This window comes from Eretmochelys imbricata, chromosome 11 (assembly GCF_965152235.1).
Source record: "Eretmochelys imbricata isolate rEreImb1 chromosome 11, rEreImb1.hap1, whole genome shotgun sequence".
Classification (NCBI taxonomy): domain Eukaryota; kingdom Metazoa; phylum Chordata; order Testudines; family Cheloniidae; genus Eretmochelys; species Eretmochelys imbricata.
In genome coordinates this window covers 39,833,868-39,854,123 of record NC_135582.1, presented here as the reverse complement: position 1 = coordinate 39,854,123, position 20,256 = coordinate 39,833,868, and the positions used below count along the sequence as shown (strand labels likewise).

General features: G+C 44.4%; 1 protein-coding gene across 1 annotated transcript in view; it reads right to left on the bottom strand.

The window, feature by feature from the left end:
• Positions 1-17,435, bottom strand: part of GAD1 (glutamate decarboxylase 1) — a 39,489-nt gene extending 22,054 nt beyond the window's left edge. The window contains exons 1-5 of the mRNA XM_077829716.1: positions 17,363-17,435; positions 13,905-13,967; positions 6,506-6,664; positions 5,187-5,429; positions 1,219-1,309 (exon numbers count right to left, since the gene is read on the bottom strand). Of these exons, the coding sequence (XP_077685842.1) occupies positions 1,219-1,309; positions 5,187-5,429; positions 6,506-6,664; positions 13,905-13,967; positions 17,363-17,432 (626 nt within the window). The 5' untranslated portion in view covers positions 17,433-17,435. The remainder of the gene's footprint in view (positions 1-1,218; positions 1,310-5,186; positions 5,430-6,505; positions 6,665-13,904; positions 13,968-17,362) is intronic.
• Positions 17,436-20,256: the final 2,821 nt, after the last annotated feature.

The following is a 20,256-nucleotide window of genomic DNA, read 5'->3' as shown; positions in this document are numbered from 1 at the left end:
AAAAGAACTAGGTGTTTTTGAATTGAGTCTTTTATGTGGTTTTCTTTGTTTCTGGAGTCACTGGATGGGCACATCTGGCAAACTACATACAACAGCTAGTAATCAGCTGTACCCAGTGAACCATTATCAATGGATGAAGGAAATGAAAATAATCTTAATTTTTCAATTTGCAGGTAAATTTCATTGTGCCGTACACATTAGCAACAACAACAAAGCTACATTTCCATGCTAGCGGCAGTTTTAGGTGAAATGAACACAGCCATAACACAATACATACACACATCCATTAAAGTCCTGAAATGAAAAGTGGTATTTGTTATCTGATAAGTATTTTGACTCCAAGCATGTCACACTTTTTGGAGCATACACAAATCAATACATAATTTAAAACTGCCCAAAGGCTTCGCCCCCCCCCCCCCCCGAATGACACTATTTGTTGTAGAAATACAACAATACACCTTGAACTTAATTTTCACTTTCATTACATTGAAATGTAATGAATAATGGAGTGTAATTTATTAAATAAAATCTAGGTCCAAAAGGTTATCTGTCTGATCCTGCCATACTCTGTATTTTAACTAATCTCAGTTAGGATAATTCCTTCATATTATCAAGTTAATTTGGAATGTTATGGTTTTTAATCCTTTTGACAGCTTTTCTGAAGCCACTTAAAAGCCACTTATGTGATGACAACTGAATAAAGAGGAAGCTAAGGGCCCAATCCTGCTCTCACTGAGGTCAATGGGAACAGGAGCAGAATCAGGATCATAAATAGTTTATGCTTTAGTGTTTGCATTAGGCTAATTGCAAAATTATTAATTGGAAAGTCAGATCTTAACAAGAATTAGCAAAGAAAGAAAGAAAGAAAGACCATCTAAATTATAAGAGTTCTGGTTGTAACACACTGGGATAGATAAACAATAAATTTCTCCAAAAGAAGTTCCATCATTTGGTTTTGCATTATCAGAATGACTATAGTTTACTTACACTTTATTTTGGGATATTTGAGTTTGTGTGTGATAGTAATGCAAGATTTCCTCTTAAAATCTGTTCAAAGCTATAATTGTTTCCACTAGTTTATTGCTGCGCTATATAACATAAGAATGTGTAGGACACATAATACATTACATGGGACATCTTCATTATAAATGAGTTGCAGAAATCAGTCCTGTATAATCATTAATCACAAAAAAGAAAGAAAAATAGGAGACTGCTTACATGTTAGTATTTGCAGTTGAGGTCAGCCATTCACCAGCCAAGCCAATAACATCCAGTCCAGTGGAGAGCTGGTTGAAAAAACGAGGATGACCTGGGAAGACGATTGAAAACAATATAGCGCATCTCATGCCTTTCATTGTTATCTTTGAGAGTTCATTTTTATTTCAGCAGACACCCAAAGCCTGGCTTTATAAGACAAAATGTGTGGCACCAAGTAATACCTTTTCACAAAGTGAAAAGGTTGAATCTGTGGTTTATTCTGTTAGATGCCCCTCGAACTGCTGTAATTGAGGTGATGGTGAAGTGCAGGGGGATAACATATTTCAGCACCAGTGGTCAGCAGACTTGAGCCATATTTGCATTTAAATAGAGAAAGGAGAAGAGCTATTCAGAGTGTACCCCTTGGTCTCTTTAGATAAGCAATGGTTAGGGTCGGGAACAGTAGGCACGCGGAGCTGAACAGCCAAGAACTCTGCTCTCCCTTCTCTTGCATGAGCCTCTGCAATAAGGAAAAGTTTCACTGGGCCTGATCCTGCTTGCACGGAATGCATGATTCCCACAGACTTCAGTGGGACAGGATTGGGGCGAGGGCCCTGAAAAGTTTTGAAAGAGAACATTCAGCTAAACTAAAACGAGGGTATTGCTCTAACTGTGAATTACTTTAGAGTCAGGCAGACCGCTGTATTTTAGCTGGCCTCTCTTTGCAAAGACAGAGTGAGTCCAAATATTAGAACAAGTCTGTTCACTCCCCTAACACTAACAGGTGGTAATCTCTCCCGATCAGAAATCCTGAGCTTCTGAGGAGTACCCGGAACAGATGTATAATCCAAAGCTCTCCCACGTATTTATCAATTCAACCCCATACATCGGGGAACTATGGTAAGGTTCAATGCTGGACACCAAAAAGGGACACGGGCACCTCGAATTTGGCCCAACATTTAGCTTGAAAACAAACAAACAAACAAACACCAAACTAAACAACCTCCCCTCCCCTAAAAACAAAAACAAAACAAAACAGTTTTTTACAAAAAGTTGAGCGAAAGAAGTATTGCCATAGGATTGTTAAACATTCCGGTGGAAACAATTTTTAAAACAAATAAATATTCCTCTGTAGTGTTTGTATCCCCAACACTCTGCAAACCCTGAAGCTGATGCGGACTATAAACTGACTATCGACTTTCATTGCCCAACCTCAATAATGCATGCATGCATCCATAAACAAATACATACAACAAACACCATTAATAAGAAAAGGAAAATAAGAACTTTAGAATCATCGCAGTTGTAATAAATGGCCAAATCCTCCTACTACAGAAATCAATTGGCAGAACTGCCAGGATCAGGCTCTACAATGTTTAATGTACTGATTTTCACACCATCCCCATTTTACAGATGGGGAACTGAGACACAGAAAAACAAAATGATTTGGCTAAGATTACACAAAAAGTTTGTGGTGGACGAGGGAATTGAACGCTGCTCCCCCAAATCCTTGGCTAACACCCTAGGCCATCCTTCCTTTTGAGGGATCCTTAATATAGATAAGAAAATTTGCTCTAGAACATTGCTAACATCCCTTTCTTGCAAATAGGATACACTGTGAACAATTGATCTGTGAGGTGCTTTAAAATAATTGATAGAATAAAGTAAAAAAGGCTCCAGAACTCTGTTGTAAATAGTCTGTTGTAGAGCATAAAGATTCCACATATTTGTGATTCACTGAGTATACAACTGTAAGATTTGTGGGGGATTGGGGGGGGGAGAGGACTGTCCACTAGTTAACAACATTCCTAAACAATAGGCAACTTGCTCAACATCCATTAATTATTATAGCCTAATTAATTATTTTTACTTATACAAAATTAATTGCTCATGTATTTTACACTTTTCCTGCAAGCCCCTCTTCAGGGGATTAGATACATGCATGGGGTTCACTACTTCTTTCACTCGGCTGCATATAATGTCTACATTACATGCACACCAGGATTTTACAGTTGTATATTAACAAGCCACATCTTTTCTAACAACATTAACCCACACAGTTTTTGCAGGGAAGTTTCACACTCTCCAGAAAACCATATGCTAAATGAATGTAAATATTTGCTTCCAGATACTGCTCTGCTGAATAGTGGTTGGGTAGAGGTTAAATAGCAGTTATATTAAAATGAATTCGCTTTTGATTTTACAAAACAATTATTCTTCTCTTGCTGTCCTGACACAGTTTGAGAAACTATTTTAATAAATCAGCGGGGTTATCTTCCGCCGATGCTTTCAGCGCGTATCCTTTCCCCCTTATGATGGATTACTTTTAAACAACAGACTAAATAAATCCCATGGACTTCAACTGGGAGTTTGGCCTGAAGAAAGCCTTTACAACTCGGTGCCTGATCCAAACTCCACTGAAGTTAATTTATTGGAATATTTCCATTGCCTTTAACGGCTGCTGCTGGATCTGTCACCAAGCCCTAAATTTCTGATTTTAAAGTCCTTAACCTGCTGCTTCTATGAATACAGTCTGTTTGACCGTATCTGCGTCTCAAATCTCGGGAACAGGTGTCCTTTAATAACATGAATAAGAAATAACTGCCAGCATACAGCACCAATAAACTCCCAGGTAACAAGTAGGAGGAATCAGGAGACAAGTGCTAGCTCAAGAGCATAACAACATAACCCCACTAACAGGACAATAGAGAACACAGACAACCAGGCATGGAATTAGGAAATTCAATTAAACTGCAGTAACTGTTGCTTTTGTTGAAAGAACATGCCGGCCACAGGTTAATAGGGCTTGGGAGGCTGAAATACGCCATCGCTTGTTAAAACAAGCACACGACCAAAACCCACAGTACTGCTGCTCTTGAAGAATTCAAACGGTGCAGGTTGGGCCGACAAGATTAAACTGTTGTGTTCGTGGTTTTTGTTGCTTAGTTCAAATCTATCGGTTTGTACTAGGGAGGAAGATACGATGAATAACCCCCCGCAACCCTATGTGGCTGAACCGATCCGCAAGCAGTGTTCGCAGTTTAGAAAGCATGGCTCTTAATAGCTCATCGGCAGAATTTCAGAAGGAAGATTTGAACACACACACACCCAGCCCCTCCCGGAGCGTCTATTGTCAAACCATATGAACAATCTGGAGCGATCCTGAATAGTTGTGACAGAAGTTGTAGCCTTTCCCATCGGTCTCACGGAGTGAGCAGAATTAGCGGCAAACTGCAACCCTGGAGCAGGGGTGGGGGAAGAGGGGGTCTGCCCTGTTATTGCTCCAGGTCCTGAACTGCCATTCGGGTAACTGCCATATGCTGAGTTATTGGCAATTTAAATTTCTACCATATAGACTTAAAACGTTTCAGGCGAAACAACAGGCGGAAGATCAGTGGCTTTACTTTGGGTTTGTGGCTACAGCTCACTGAATAAGAAGGGAAGTTGTGATACAAGAATTTATTGATATGGGATTCAAAATGAGCTGGAAGTGAGAGACTCCCTGTGTGGTGAGTTGAAATCTGATTATTAACGATTCCTAGGATTTCATTAAACGTCTTGTGAACATAAAGAAGAAAAATTGCGAATTCAGTCTCATTTATACCCTCATTTCCCTAATGGCATCGCTCCCCGGAGATGCAGGCGGCTTGCGTTTCATCAAGTGAAAGAGATTACGTCTTAAAAACTTGTGTCGGGGCTCCACAAACAACCCCTAGAAATGCCCGTTTGAGCGACGGATGGGGCAGCCGCGCCTGGCACCGGTGACAAAGTCGCTTTCCGCGCGCGAGAGGGGCTGGAATGAAACTTTACAAAGTTGAGCCTCTTCCGGCGAGGTAGAGGCAGGGACCCAATCCTGCTCTGATGACTCACGCAAGGAGCAACATTAGAGTCAACAGGCCCCTGGGCCTGAGCCAAGCCCGCAGAAACCAGCCCCTTACCGCGTTTTTCCCTTCCCCCCACTCTAGAGAGCAGGATCTCTGGGACTGTACCTGTCCTGACTCCGTACTTCAGCGTGTCCCTGCAGTCCACCAGGATCTGCTCCAGGGATTCGGGGTTGTCCGAGAGCTCCAGGTTGAAGCCCTCCATCCCTTCCAGCAGCTGGTGCGGGTGATGGAAGTCCAGGACTTTGGTGGACCTGTCGAACGTCTTCCTCACGTAGTTCAGGAGAATGTCAACCACCTCCAGCAGGAACTGCATGGTCTGCTCCTCGCCATTCTTGGCAGGCAGCAAATCTGCGGCGGGCGGGACACAAGAACTCAGCGCCTGCCTTGCAATCGGGAGACAGAATATGGACCAGCTCCCTTCGGAGCGTCATTTCCCAGGGTAGCAGCGGAATGCCCCGGCTCCCGCTCTGCCGCACCGCGGCCGCCAGCCCAGGAATGGTGTGACAGAGTCTGGTGTCCCCTGCCAGGGCTCTGTCAGCTTCATCCCCATTCGTCATTGGGCGGCGAGGGCACTAAACCGCAGCTTCCTGCTCGATGCTAAAAAGCGCATGTCACTGAAATCATGACACCCTACAAGCTAATCTATCGTGTTCCGAGGGAAAACATGCTCACCAACCAGCCCGAGAATTAGACGCTGCTCCCTGCACAACATTGTCTCAGTTCACTCGCTCTGTCTGGCGACAGAAACCTGTGGCTGAAGGTGCTTCTGGTTCTCCCCCCACATCACCCCATTAGGAGTAAATTAACTGCGATGCTTCCTAACCGGATAGCTCTGCTGTTTTAACTAGCTTTTAAACACACATTGGTAACGAGCACTCTTCCCAAATTAAAAACAGATTTACTGTAAGTATTCATGGGATAATGGAACAATAAAATATAAGACCAGCACTCTGCCTATCCTCTCTCGCCTGCAGCAGATTGTCAGAAGAGACCAGCTTATGCATCAAAACGTAATCACAGCACTCTGACACAAACACACCCCTGTTAAGCATACTTTGTACTGGAAAGAATTTAGCGTTTTTAGTGGCCGATTTAAAATGAAAAAAAATGCGTGTAACTGATTGTGGGGCAAATGCTTAGATGGTGCAATTGGCCTAACTCCACTGAAGTCACTGAATTAGCTGAGCCGATTTACGCCAGCTGAGGATCTCGCCCAAAGTATTTTAAATACATATAAGTACGTATATATTGATATTATACATGTTATCTACATCTACAGGGTGTTACTCTGACAGCAAAATTCTCAGGGAAAAAAAGATATTCATTATTAAAAAGCAAAATCTGCAGCTAGATGAAATGCCAGAAAGACAGACCATAAAAACACTGCTGAGATTAAGCAGCCAATTGTTCTAAGGATCACTTACCTCTAGCAAATAAATTGGAGAAGTCTGTCTCAGCCCGCCTGAACCTGGCTTCCCTCTCGCTGTTCTCACAAGCCAGCAAGTTCTTGGAAGACTGCCTTTCCTTGAGAGAGCTCACAATCCGGCTCTTATCTTCCAGGCTGTTGTTCCTTTGCAAGAACCCTACATTATTATTACAAGATCCACAGGTCAGAGTATTCTCACTTCCAAGCATGTTTATAAACGCTTAAAGCTGCTCACTAGATAACAGTTCAAAGTGGGGTTTATTCTGTATCTACCTAATGAGGTCAGGAAGAAGAGTATTTATAGGGATTATTTGCCTCGAGGAGGGTGAGCTCCAAATGACATCGACTACAGAAACCCAGCCATGCAAAAAACGAATTTTCGTCATTTAGTGCAGTGGTAAATTCTTATTAAGTCGATCAGACAGATTCCACTTCAGTAATCAGCCACGGGAAGAGGGTTCAGGATAAGTCAATGCCATTGCAGCCTGCAGGCGAAGTTTATGGGCCTAGCAGACAGGAAGGGGCAGTGATGTGTGATTAAAATCAGGGCCACTTTCAGTTTTCCTCCTAGTGTTGCCATCACGCTAAGGAAGCATGTTAGTAACTGGCTAACCTGGGAGATTGTCCAGTTCTAAAGATACAGGCACTAAGCTCAGCGAGAGTTCTCTCCCTATTAGTGATGATAAATCGATATCAGTAAAAAGTGAGCAGGTGCTGATTTTCAGGTAAAAAAATATTTCTGTGTTTTTAACCATTTCCTCCTGGCCTCAGAAAATCTGCTTTTATCAGAGATACAGTTCTAACACACAAGATTATATAGAAATAATCATTATGACAATATTTTCAGGCGCTGAAGTACTTGGGCGATGGGCTCCATACAATATCCTAATAGAAAACAACAATATTCTCCGTGCACAAAGTAGAAATGAAACAATAATTAGATTTGCCATTCAATCCACAGTAGCTAAACAAAGTAAACCAGCTAAACCTGTCTCCTTGTGTTAACGAAGTAAATGGATTTTTATTTCCCATCCGGCAACATTGTTTTTATTGGAGACCTTAGAGAAACGTCTTTAGACATGATCAACTCTTCAGCCTCTGTAGCCACTTAACATCAAACGGTGCCATAGTTTTGTTTTAGTTTGAGAATGGCACATTCTGTGGTAATTCGACATTATGAAAGGGATACTGATAAAGTAAACATTTAACTAGAACTGCAATCATCTGTCATCCAAAGGTTCCCACTGACCCACCAGCCTCTGGAGCCTTAGCACTTGAAAAAAAACCTTTACCATCAAATTTGAATCCATCAAAACCAATCACACTTCGTGTTACCAGTTAAGGAGATCGACTGCGTGTAGGAAAAGCCAACACTGTAACTAGAAAAGGAGTAGTTGTGGCACCTTAGAGACTAATAAATTTGTTAGTCTCTAAGGTGCCACAAGTACTCATTTTCTTTTTGCGGATACAGACTAACACGGCTGCTACTCTGGAACACTGTAACTGATTTCCTTGTTCCGTTCTGTCCATTTCCCTTGGCTGGCTTTCTAGACTCTGGGCTCGCAGCAACCAGTATACTAACTAGCTAGAGGTTTATTCTCTCATAGGTAAATGCTACGGGGGGCTGACGATTGAAATAGCCTTCATGATTTTAGACTTTTGCAAACTGAAAATTGCAGATACATCTTGAATGGGGGGGGAGATTCTACTCTCAATTACTGCGCAGTAAATCCGCAGGCTCTGGAGTTCCTTTTACAGATTGGCTCAGTAGACTTGGAGCGCAAAATGCAAAGAAGAGGGAGTGATAGCCTTTTTTATTTAAATTGAATTGAATGATTCTGTATTAAACCACAATGGATTTAGCTCCTGTTGCTACAGTTTTAATCTCAACAGAGTGAAAAATCACCTCTGCTGCTTTGTTATGTATATGAAATAGCATACGGGTCAGAGTTTACCATAAAACTAGATAACACGATGATAACTAGATGAACTAATTGGCTACAGAGTAATACCTGTGGAACAGTTAAACTGAGCCACTAGCTGAAAATTGATGGTCTTGGAAGTTCTTCGTTTCAGTTTCAAACGTAGAGAAGAAATTTGTCGCATAAGACCAACACTAAAAGGTGGATGCAGGACAACAAACCCTCACTGCACGAGTCACTTAATCACCTAAACAGCCAAATGAAATCAACAGGATTACCCCCATAATTGAGGATTACTATCCCATGGTTTACAAGGATGGCCCCAGATAGTCATTGTACTCTGGACCACCACTTGATGATCACCTCCACCTGCTCTAGCTTGTAGTTCTCATCCTCCCACCTCTACCTCATGCATTTAAGAGCATGAGCCTCCAATCCGGAAACTTCAGAAAAATTAAAGGGCGTCTAGGATCTAGTGCATGGTAAGGGGAGCTGTTCAGGTATTAAAAATAAATGATTTCTTACCAACAAACAAAAGACAAACGAACAACCCACCTAACTGCTGTAACCTTATGAGTAAATGATCCTCGAATAAAGAGAAACAGGCTGTAGCATAACAAAGTAGGCATGTGCTATACCGGGTGTATGGTCTGCCTCAGGAAGCATATTATTTTCCATATAAACAAGAAGACATTTCCTTGAGATATTCAGTGCAAGAAGTTCTGTAAAAAGGACAACTGCTCTGAAAAATAATAATACAGCGATTCCTCATTGTTGCATACCCCTTATGGCGTTCATATTATAGAGTGAAAATAAACATATATTTAAAATATTTCCAATACTAAGCTGAGGGGCAGATCTTGAATTACAGACAAGATGACAACTACCTCCCGGGAGGCAGAAGATTGTATTTAAGATGGTTGGAGAAGTTGTCTAGATGCTAAAGGGATTGGTATAGCTGGCAACTGCTTGGTTGCCTCTCCTTGGCGGTCGCAGTGTTTCACTGCTCAGATTGATCCCCTTACCGAGGAGACGGAACCAGAGTCCTTGTCCAAATTAAAAGACAGCAATATTTCCTTTGACATATTAAAGAAAGTTACCCCAAAACCCCGGTCTATGTTGTTATCTAACTAATCTAAAGTGAATAAAGGCAAATGAGGTTAATTCCAGAACAAAGCAATTGAACTATTAATAGTAAGCTTCAGAGGGGTAGCCGGGTTAGTCTGGATCTGTAAAAGCGGCAAAGAGTCCTGTGGCACCTTATAGACTAACAGACATATTGGAGCATGAGCTTTCGTGGGTCCGCCGAAGTGGGTATTCACCCACGAAAGCTCATGCTCCAATACCTCTGTTAGTCTATAAGGTGCCACAGGACTCTCTGCCGCTATTAATAGTAAGTGACAGCTTCACTTGAGCGCACACCCCTAATGTAAGGACTTTTATCAGTCTTGATTTCCATTTAGCAGAGAGAATCTAGCAGCGCTGGTTAACGTTACAAGTCACTGAGAACACGGTTGTACCCCCAGACGTGAGACTCATGCTCCGAGATGGGTTTATATAACTACTTTGTAGCCAACTTGGGGGCCTCGTCTTGTATTTTTTGCTCATTCAAAGCTTCCAGAGAAATCAATGGACATTTTGCGTGACTCAGGCTCAGGACTGTGAGTTGGCGCATTACCACCTATGTATAGACTCACATGGGATAGGACCACCTGGCCTTATTGAGAACCTACAAGAGAAAAGGCTGGTTTGAGGGCCTACATACCACAGGACTGAATTTAGGGGCTGTTGCTGCTTTAACTTTATTTGCCTACAGGTATACCTGTGTACGTTGTGGAGCTCTCCTCGACCACAATATTATTTTAATGGAACTTGGTGAATTTATAACATAAGGGAAACCAAAGTGGTTAAAAGCTGCACCAATAACAGAATGGTCTACTGCTTTCTGATTGGCCGACAACAGCGCAACAATTTCTCTTCCCGCCTACTTTTTTCCCCTGGGCATCTTCTAGGAACTGGTGATTTATAAACGCCTAACTAGCTCATTGGAAAGCAGAAAAGAGTAGCCATGCTAGGGCTTTACTTGGAGGCTGTTTCTGTGCCTGAGGGTAAACACATGAATAGATCAAAACGTTAAAATATCTGTATCCCACTTATGAATTTAAATTAAGAATTATGTTGGAGAGACAGTGGAAGCAGCGGAGAATAAATAACTGTCCATGCAATTTGTCGTCTGAGAAGACGAAAGCCCTTATTAGCACCTGCTACACTCAGACATTAAACTGCAAGTTATTTTCATAGCTTTGCATGGGCAGCATTTTTAAAAGCTACTTTTCTCAGGAATGTACCAGAAGGGACAGAACTAGAGTCCTGAATCTCAGGCTTAATAACAAATAAAATGGATAAGAAACAATAGCATTTGCACTCTAAAGGGGGAATGGATAGTGTGTGTAAAACCGTCTTTTATACAACTTACACTGCAGATCAAATAGACTTCAGAAGGAAGGATATAATCCAGATTTCCCAATTTCCAGTTCAGTGCTTTAACCACAACATCACAGTCCCTCCATACACACATAAATCTTTTGTACTAGATGCATCATAAACCTATATCTCCCTGGGGTGTTAATTGCAAAAGCGCCTGGATGAGTCATGAGCAAAAGGCTCACGGACTTTCAGTAAGACTTATGCTCTAACTCACTTAGGCGCCTTCGAAATTCCCCCCGTGCCGTGTTACTTGCTGTTCTGTAGAGTATCATCATCAGCCGTGAAAGCAGACTGGGCCCCATCGCCCTACGCGGACGCGTAGTCCCACTGATCTCAATGGGAGTAAAATCAAGTGTTTGTCGAATGGGGTCCCGTCAGCAATGATAGCAGTCTGGAGCGGACACTTTTTTGAGTGGGTCATAATGAAAGATTATAAACAAACTACACCCATAGTGAAAACCTTGAGCACGGCCAGCAAACTTGGCTTTCAATGAAAATCAATCAAGCCATTTAAAATACATTTGCTTATAAAAAGGTATTTCCCCCTTCCGACTGTGGCTTTTAATTAGATAAGAGAGCAGACAGACATATTTAAGGGAAGATACGCCGCATACATTTTGGACAAGTAGTTGGTAAAAATTTAAAATACACGATATACAAAAACATTGTTATCCATTGCTCACGGTGTTTGCTTTTGCTTTGAACCATGTTTTGAATCTCATTTAAAGTTTGCGTTCAAAATTAATGGTTTTCAAGAAACAGCAGTTCTGCCTGACAGACAGGAGCGACTAATGTCCGGTTTACTGTAAAACTCTGTAATTCCATGATATGTAGGCTCTGAAACAATATTGTGTAGAATTAAGAGGAATCGACTGTAAATATTCAAATGTCATATTTCTAAATAGCCGTAATTAAAAAATGGTATTTGGCAGCATTCAGCTTTTACGCTATTTAGTTTCCAAGGGTAACTTTTTATTCCTGTGCTTGAGCTATATAGCAGTGTGATTAATTGTGTGTGTGTACTTATACATGTGCTGAGTAAAATAAATCACTGTATTAGATGAATTACCGTGTATTATCACTATTACCGAGTGTATCATTTTACTATAAAGCAGAAAAGAGTAATAAAATAAATAGTACTGAAAATAAAAGTAAGCCTTCATGCAATACAGTGTCCTTTCAATCCTTGTTTGTTTGCTTGCTTGGAAACCAGATGGTTATTTGCTTGAATTCCCCCCAACAGTCCTTTTCCTTCTTCAGATCCAACATGGTGGGATTGTTCATTTTCAGTTTATTTTATTTAACACCTGCACTGTGTGGTGCTGTGATGTCCCTTCATAACCCTGGTAGTCTAGCAACACAGAACAAACCCAGCGGTGCGTTACTTTATCAGTTCTGCTTGCCGTACTAAATTAAAACGATGATGAAAAAGCCCATAGCTCCAGACACTGAAGGGACCCGTAGGGGAACGGTCCATTAAACCCAGATCAGGGGCTATTTATAGAACTAAGCGGCTACCCGTTAATAGCACCATTGGGTTCCAATGCAACTTCTTAATAGACCGAGGGCTAAAAAAATTGCAACCTACAATTTCCTGAATCCAAACTTCCATGTAACAAAGCATCTAGCGAATGAGCTTTGATTAGGGAAAAGGGAGTTTAAATAGTTCTTTGCATTGATAAAACGCTCTCACCGCCCATTTCACACACACTAAAATGATCCTCTTACTAAAAGGTAATTGAGAATGGGGAGAAAATAATTCCTATTCATAACGGGGGAAATGCTGCGTAAAAGGAATGATCGTTTGGCATCAGATAATAAAGATCAGACTCTTTGTCTTCAAAAGGGAAGGCGCGGTGAAGAAATCTGGAGAGGCGAAGACAGCTTGTTATCTGTAAATGAATCTCTTGCTGTAACGTTGCAATCTGATTGTATATTTGTTTCCTTTCCTTCATTTAATCGGCCTGCACGCTGACTGGCTGCCAGCACTATCTCCCAAACACAGCGCTCTGACGAATTGCTGTTTAATAAGGCTCTCGTTAATCTCTCCCCCCACCTCCACCCCAGGAGATTCTATTTTCCGGCCTGATAAGGTTGAAAATTTTCAGACAGTGAGATGTGGCAAAAACCTTGCTCGTTTCTCACAGCCGCCCTTCTGGCCGCTCCCTCAGTCTCATTAAGCTTCCACCAGTTCTGCGCCAGCCCCTGCCACTTTCGCCTCCACTTAGCCCTCTCCCCAGCTCAGAGGAGCTGTGTCATCAGACAGGAGACCATGGTGAGCTACAATGCTCCTCAAAGCTCTTCTCATAAAGAAGCAGCATAGAGACAACGCTTCGTTTTTAGCAGGTCAAATAGTGCTGGAATGGGTAACCACCCGCCACAGCCCCACACAGACTCGGTCACTTTCTCCCAAGCTCAGTGCTTGAAAAAATGCTTTTAAATGTGGCTCAGAAAACCTCCGGGATGAAAAGCTGCGTAAAGCGGCGCTCTGAGCCACAGACCTGCTCCCGGGGACGTCGATGGGAGCGCTCCGATTGACTTCAACTGGAGCAGGTTCGAGCACAAGGGGGTCGGGTGAAATGAACCAGGGATTTCATTGTGTCTAGACCGAGTTAGGGCGGTGCTGCGCCTCCAAGCCCTGCTCTGCCCTTGCTCTTTTCTGACAGCAGAGGGCGGAAGAGTCCGCAAAGAGCGGCGCTCACACAGCCTCCCACAAATTACTAAAAGCAAATCGGATTGCTAACTGAGGTTAGGGGCTTAATTGGGGCTCACTGGGAGGAGGCACATCTCTTCTCATTTTGTTCCCTTTGCTGAGTTATCTTAATGCAAAGAGATGGCTTACTAAAGCTTCCCTCTCTCAGCCTTGCTTCATACCAGGAGAGAGCGCTCTGTTTGGCAACAAGAAACTCCCAGGCATGGAGGGGGTCAAAGACAGAAGAAGGGTCACAAATGCACATTGCGAACTATGGACAGCCTCTTTGCACTTACCACATATTTTGAGACCAATTTTTCTGGTACATCCATGAGCCACATCACACCAGGTGTCGTAAGCTAAAACAAAAGACAGATTCACATAATACAGAAGCCAGGCACTAGGGGCTAAGATCCAGGCACTTCCATGTGGGGGGCATCTGCTGTTAAATTGTAATAAAATACCCCCAAACCAATACAATATACACTCCGCCTCTTGCCTATCTCCTCCTCCCTTTCCACCCTCATCCTCACTGCCCTATAAGGAGGTATACAGATAATTTCAGAGATCACCATTTTAAAAGGGCTCCAAGCGCCTAGTCTGTGTTGGACCAGCGTCTGGAGTCACCCGGGGCAGAGACGACTCTGTCTTCAGATCAGCAGCACCATCGAGATGTCACACCAGCCCATCAAGAAAGAAAGAAAAGGCATCTGGGACCTTAATAGCTAATAATTTATTGGCAGGCCTCCAACAAAATGGCAGCTTAAAATAAACTGGCATGAAATGGGGTCCTGGAAGAGTTCAGGAATTAATTGGGTGAAAAATAGTATTTGACTACGTGATCGGACTTGCATGAATAAGCTTCAGCCGGACTGACAGTGGGCAGCACTTTAGTGCGTCTCACGTCTTCTCCCTACTTCTGCTCCCCACTTTCCAGCCGCCCCTTCATTCAACCCCACCCCCGGGCTGTGCTTTCAGACAGTGCACTGCCGGTAGGGTTCACTGCTGAACTGGGGATGGGCGTGTGGGTGTGGGCGGAGAGGGAGGACGACAGAAGAAGCAATCGTTGACATAATCACAATTCTCTTTGCCTGGCGTTTGCCGCGTGTGTGTGTGTGGTTTGAATTGCCGACATTCAGCTACCAGGAGGTTACTGTCCCCCTACAGTGCCAGGCAGCTACACCGCGTAAGTAGCAGGTATATTTCCACGGTACCATAAGCAGTCCCTCTCCAGTTGCCTCGATCTATTTCCTCGCAGGGCACGCTCCTGTGGTCACCTGAGCTAACGTGAAGCAAGCAAGGGGCTTGGGGTGAAAAGATCAGGCAAGCTAGCCCCTCGGAAAACAACGCCGGGAGGGGAACGGAGGAAAAACAAAACCAGGCAACGAGTGAAAGAAGGGCGAGAGGGGGATAGAGAAGAACGGAGGAGGGAAAGAACGGGCCCAGTCTTTCCCCTAACAAACCTCCCCGCGCAGAGCGCCGGCTGGGCGGCGAAGCCGCGGCAGGGCGTGGGCCCCGATGGGCTCCGGGTTACTTGGCGCCGGTCCGTAACCGGACTGAGCAGTCGAGGTATAAGACGTGCCCCACAGCCAGGGCGAGTCCTGTGCAGTGAGGGACCCCACCCCGCCGCCTGCCCTGGCTCACGCGCCCCGCCAAGGCTGTGGGGCCGGGCTCGGAGCTGGGCCCCTGGGATCCCTCGCTACTCGCCGCGGAAGCCGGGGGAGCCCGGGGCATTGGGCCCGCTCTGTCCCGCCGCTCACAAGCCGCTGGCGGACAAGGCAAGCGCCGGGCCTCTGGTGATGGAGCCAGGCCACCGCCGGAGGTAGGGCCCGGCCGGCTGGGGCAGGCGGGGCCACCCCTTGGGCACGGCGAGCCCAGCGCCCTGGAGAGAGGTCCCGAGCGTGAGCCCGCCCAGCTGCCGCTCAGCGTCCGGCCACAGGCGGGCCCGGCTTTGCCGCCTCTGGTCTCCCGCCGCCCGGGCCCGCGCGGCTCCCTGCCTGTAGGGGGCGGCAGGGCGCGACGGGCTGGAGAGGAGGAGCGAGAGCCCTGGCCCGAGGCTGGCTGGAGAATAGACAGGGGAGGTCACCCCAGGGAAAGGGCGGGAGCGGGAGCTTCAGAAGGGCAAGGGGGCTTGGGGAACCCGGGGCGGCTGGAGGGGCCCGGGGAGAGAGGCCGAGAATAGCCGGGGCTGCGGGGCAGGCAGGAGCGAGCGGGAGAGGAGGGGCTGGGCAGAGGCAGCGGCGGGGAACAGACTGGGCAGGACCAGAGCCGAGGCTCAGGACCTCAAGGCAGGAGGTGGCGGGCGAGGGGACCTCAGCCGAAGGGGTGGAGACTGGCTTGGCCAGGAGGGAAGAGGTGCGGGGGCTGGAGGGGTCAGAGGCGGACCCAGGGGGGCAGGAGAGGAGAGAGTGACAGCCTGGAAAAAGAGCTCGGACACTTCAAGCAGCCGAAGGCATTTAAGGGCTAGAATAAGATGGAGCCTGACAGCAAGACCATGGCCAAAGGGAGCCAGGGGCAGAAGCACTTACTCCGGGAACATGGCAGCCCTCCCCAGTCAACGCCCAGGCGGCCAAGAAAACAGCAGGGCGGGAAACAGCTCGTGTGGATGAGGGAGCTCTGCACTCCTGGGCTATTTCTAGCCCACGGATTTGGTTAGATAGAGAATTTCGTTAAGTGCCCCTCTGGGTGATTTTTTTTTTTAAAGTTTAAACCCTATCAGATTGTCCCCTAACCATTTTTTGCTAATCCATCGTAGATACAGAGAGAAAATGGGATTTTGTATTGCTGGCAGACATAGTTATTTCTTCCTAAAACTGAATTTCTGATTAATCCGATTTTAGTCCTGACATCTCAGCAAAAGACGACGCCCTCCCGCCCAACCCCCCCCAACAACTCAAACCTCACACAAACGAACTGTTTTCCAGTGGGGTTTTTGCATGGTGGGTGTCCCCCGCCCATTCTTTCCAGTTGCAGAATAATCACAATAATGACACTAATGTTCATGCCTCACAGCCCAGGCAGCCCTTTCAGGGTAAAAGCTATTCCCCGCGTTACTGTGCCTGTCAAGCTTTTATTTCTTACTATTCCCCCCTCTTTGTCTCCGGTGATTATGTCATCGAGCTCCCCCCCCCTTCTTTTGGTAGTTGATTGTCTGAATTGTCTAGGCAGAGCAAGAAAACGATTCTCCCTCCACCTGCACCAGATCTGCTTCCCACTCACACCTCAATAACTCAAGGCAAATTCGGAGCAATTAGGGATACAGAGCTCTGAAAAGCTACAATTAGCATCGAAATTTCAGTTGATTATAGGCCTCAATGTAAGCAAAAAGGAAGCCATAGCATTAGCAGTATAAAATGCAAGTCTGGAACACACTTCACACCCAGGGTCTAGTTACACCCTCTAACCAAGTCAGTTCCCTCCACCCCTTAAAAAAAAATCTTGACTTTCTAGCCATCTGGGGAGTTAGTTTATTTTCTAAATCTCCCAAAATGTGCCTGTAAAACCAAACGCTACTGGAGCTGAGGCTTTTCGGCATCCTTAGAAAATTAGTGAAAAATCTAAGGAGCAGCCTCTGATTTTAAACCACCAGAAAGATGGGATCTTTCTACAGAGCAATTTCCACACCTAGTTTAAGGGCATGGAACAAGGATTTCCAGCTTTGTCGTTTTGTGGCGAATTTGGTCTCACCGAAATGCCATGCTAAAATGATAAAGCATCCAACAGGTTTAAAACGAGGAGAAAGACTAAAACCTACTTGTGGGTCGTAAATTAGTGGGGTTGGAGTCCTGATTGGCGTTGGAGGAGGATGGAGCAGAGGATGCCATCACTTCAGAAAGTCAAAGTCGTTTGGTCCCGTATTTTCCTCCAATATTTCTCTGGTGGATGGACAGTAAAGAATTTACTGGAAGGAAAGAAAAGGCGGCTTTAGAGATCTGGTCTCCTGAAAGGATGAAACGCGAGTCCTGTCTAGATTAACTAGTCAGGGTATGATTCTGCAGCCAACAATAAGCAATTAAACTCCTCGCGAAGTGACAGTGTCTGGGAAAGCCTGCACAAAGGGTTGCATCTCGAGTAGAAGAGTCCTTATCACGACGTTTCTTAGCCAGGCAAAAATATTCACAAACAAAGCGATGAAAAGGAAAGCTCAGGGAAGGCGTGCCGCGGACACTTATTTAGTTTAAGGCAGCTAACATGGAAACATGGCAATTAGAAAATTCTTCGATAGACTGAAGAGCCAAATCGTTTCTTTGCTGGATGTTGAAGCGCTATATCCTGTGCGGAATGATGGATTTAGCAGACCATGAAGTCTATCGCAATTATATCAATGGCCACTGAAGAGGGCAATTATGGCTCATGTCAAATTGAAACCAACTTATAAAACAGGCTTTTAAATTATCAGTCAAAATGACCTACAATCACAACAGAATTCTTGCTGCGATTCTGTGTTTTATCGTCTAGTCCCTGAAATATTAATCAGATTAAATACAAAAGTATTCAGGAAGGATTGATATATAAATCTTCAGATCTGTCGCCGGTAACAAAGGCACATTTTCTTTTTTGCCTTTGTACGCGTATGTGTGTTATATGTATGTATTCATGTGTGTGCATAGATGCACGTTCAACGTGCACACGACTGAACCATGCCATTCACATTTAAACTTTGGCATATGCTATCAGGGGGTACGTAGCTGAAAAAGGTGATCATAGTAAGATCCACCTCTTATGGACTAACCCTTGTTCCCAGCCAGCTGTTAAGTTCTTTACAGGCGGACATTGCATTCCAAAAACCAGTTTTGGTTCGCTGATCGAGAACCTCCGGTCAATGCCTCGCTTTTCTGATGGTCCCCACCCATGGCTGGGTCTGATTTATTTTATCCAGAAAAATCAAGAAAGAAAATCAAGATCCAGTAAATTAAGAAGCCCCCTCCTCCGAAGCCAATAATAAAAAAATTCATTTTCACTGCGCGGATTAAAACCAGCGTGTAAATACAACGGGCCAGTGATTTCAATGGTAAACGGGTAAATTATTTAAAAAAACCCACAACCAACCAAGATGTAAATAGACATCCTAAAGCAGAGGGACTCACTGGACAATGCCTGGAAGTGAAGTAACAGGTTAGCCCAACAGTCTACCACACCGGTTGTCTCAAAATACATATTATTTCTCTCTGGACAGGGCAGCCACACAAAAATGGTTTTGGGAAAAGCCCCCTGTTCCGAAAGAGCCTCCTGAAGGCTTGAATAATACAATCTAGTGAGGAGAGTTAAAAGGAGACTTACCGCGGAGGAGAGCGAACCCACCCTTACTCCAAGTGTCCAAAAAGCCAGGGGATTCTAACCTTGGGAGGGAGTCGCCGCTTATAAACTCCGCGAGAAACGACGTCGGAATACCAATCGCGCCTCGGAATTTAATTCGCGATGACCTTTTTCCACAAGTACTTGGATTTGCTTTTTTTAAAGCGTGAATCGCCGGGTGATCTGCTCCGACGCAGGCATGAGTCACACCGCTTCCACCACCTCCTCTTCTTCAATATGGAAGGCAAGCAGGCAGGCTGGGGGGAGATCGACCAGGTCAGTTTGCTGGGTCGGAAATCACGCGCCCAAGTGTTGCCTTCCCAGGCTAATGTGACTTATTTGCAGGTGTTTTGGTCGCCTCGGGGTTTTATAGCTCGCTTATGAATCCAGATCACGAAGATGCACCCAGAAAGGCTGAACCTATGAGTAATACAGTACGTACTCAACACGCTCTGTTTTCAGAGAAGGGCAGGGGGGCTAGTAGGAAAGACACTTCCGCTCGGCGATGTGCATGTTTTAAAATACCTATTGAGTCCTTTCTGAGCCCGAGAGGGTTATCTCCAACACAACAAAAACGTTCATTATATAAACACGAAGCAATCGTGACTGCCAACAAACAGCCGATTTTTTAAAAAATCATCTCTTTAAAAGAAAGCTATTTGATCTCAACTTTAGCTGCCTTTCAGTCTCTTTTGTTCTAACTCATATCACACTGTACTACCATATAAAACATGTTATCTCAGGAATAATTTCAGGCAGTGTCTTTGTTAAATGGGGCTTAGCAAAAATACCCCCCTCTCTTCACTGTGATCAGAATATTATACCCCATTCATTTTTTCTTCTTTAGGACCCCCCAAGCTATGAGTAATTATTTTTGTGAGTCTCCACCAGAGGGCGTCAAAGATCCAGACGGATGAATCTTTTGGTCTTTACCATGGCTACAAGGAACACCTGTTTTTTTATGACTTAGTTTAAATGTTTTAATTAGATCCAGGACTTACCACCAACCTCCTCTTGCTAAAAATAAATACACTCAGAAAACCTTTTTGTTTTTAGCCTCTAAAACTCAGAAGAGCATTACATTTTAAAGGAGATGTTTTGCTAGCAATTTCCAATGAGGACTGTAGTGTTAGGTTTCAAATTGTAGAAGTAACTAGACATATGAATCAATACGAATGTCTCTAAAGAAGACAGGTACATGATTTGCAGGAATGTGCAATGACTGAAAAAGAAACGTCTTATGGAGGTCAAAGAAGTGTTCGTCAGTCAGAAATGTTAGCAGCATAACAGGTTCAGACGTGTCCTTTCTGAAGGACTTGGTAGTTGGAAGAATGAAAAAAACACCTTAAAATC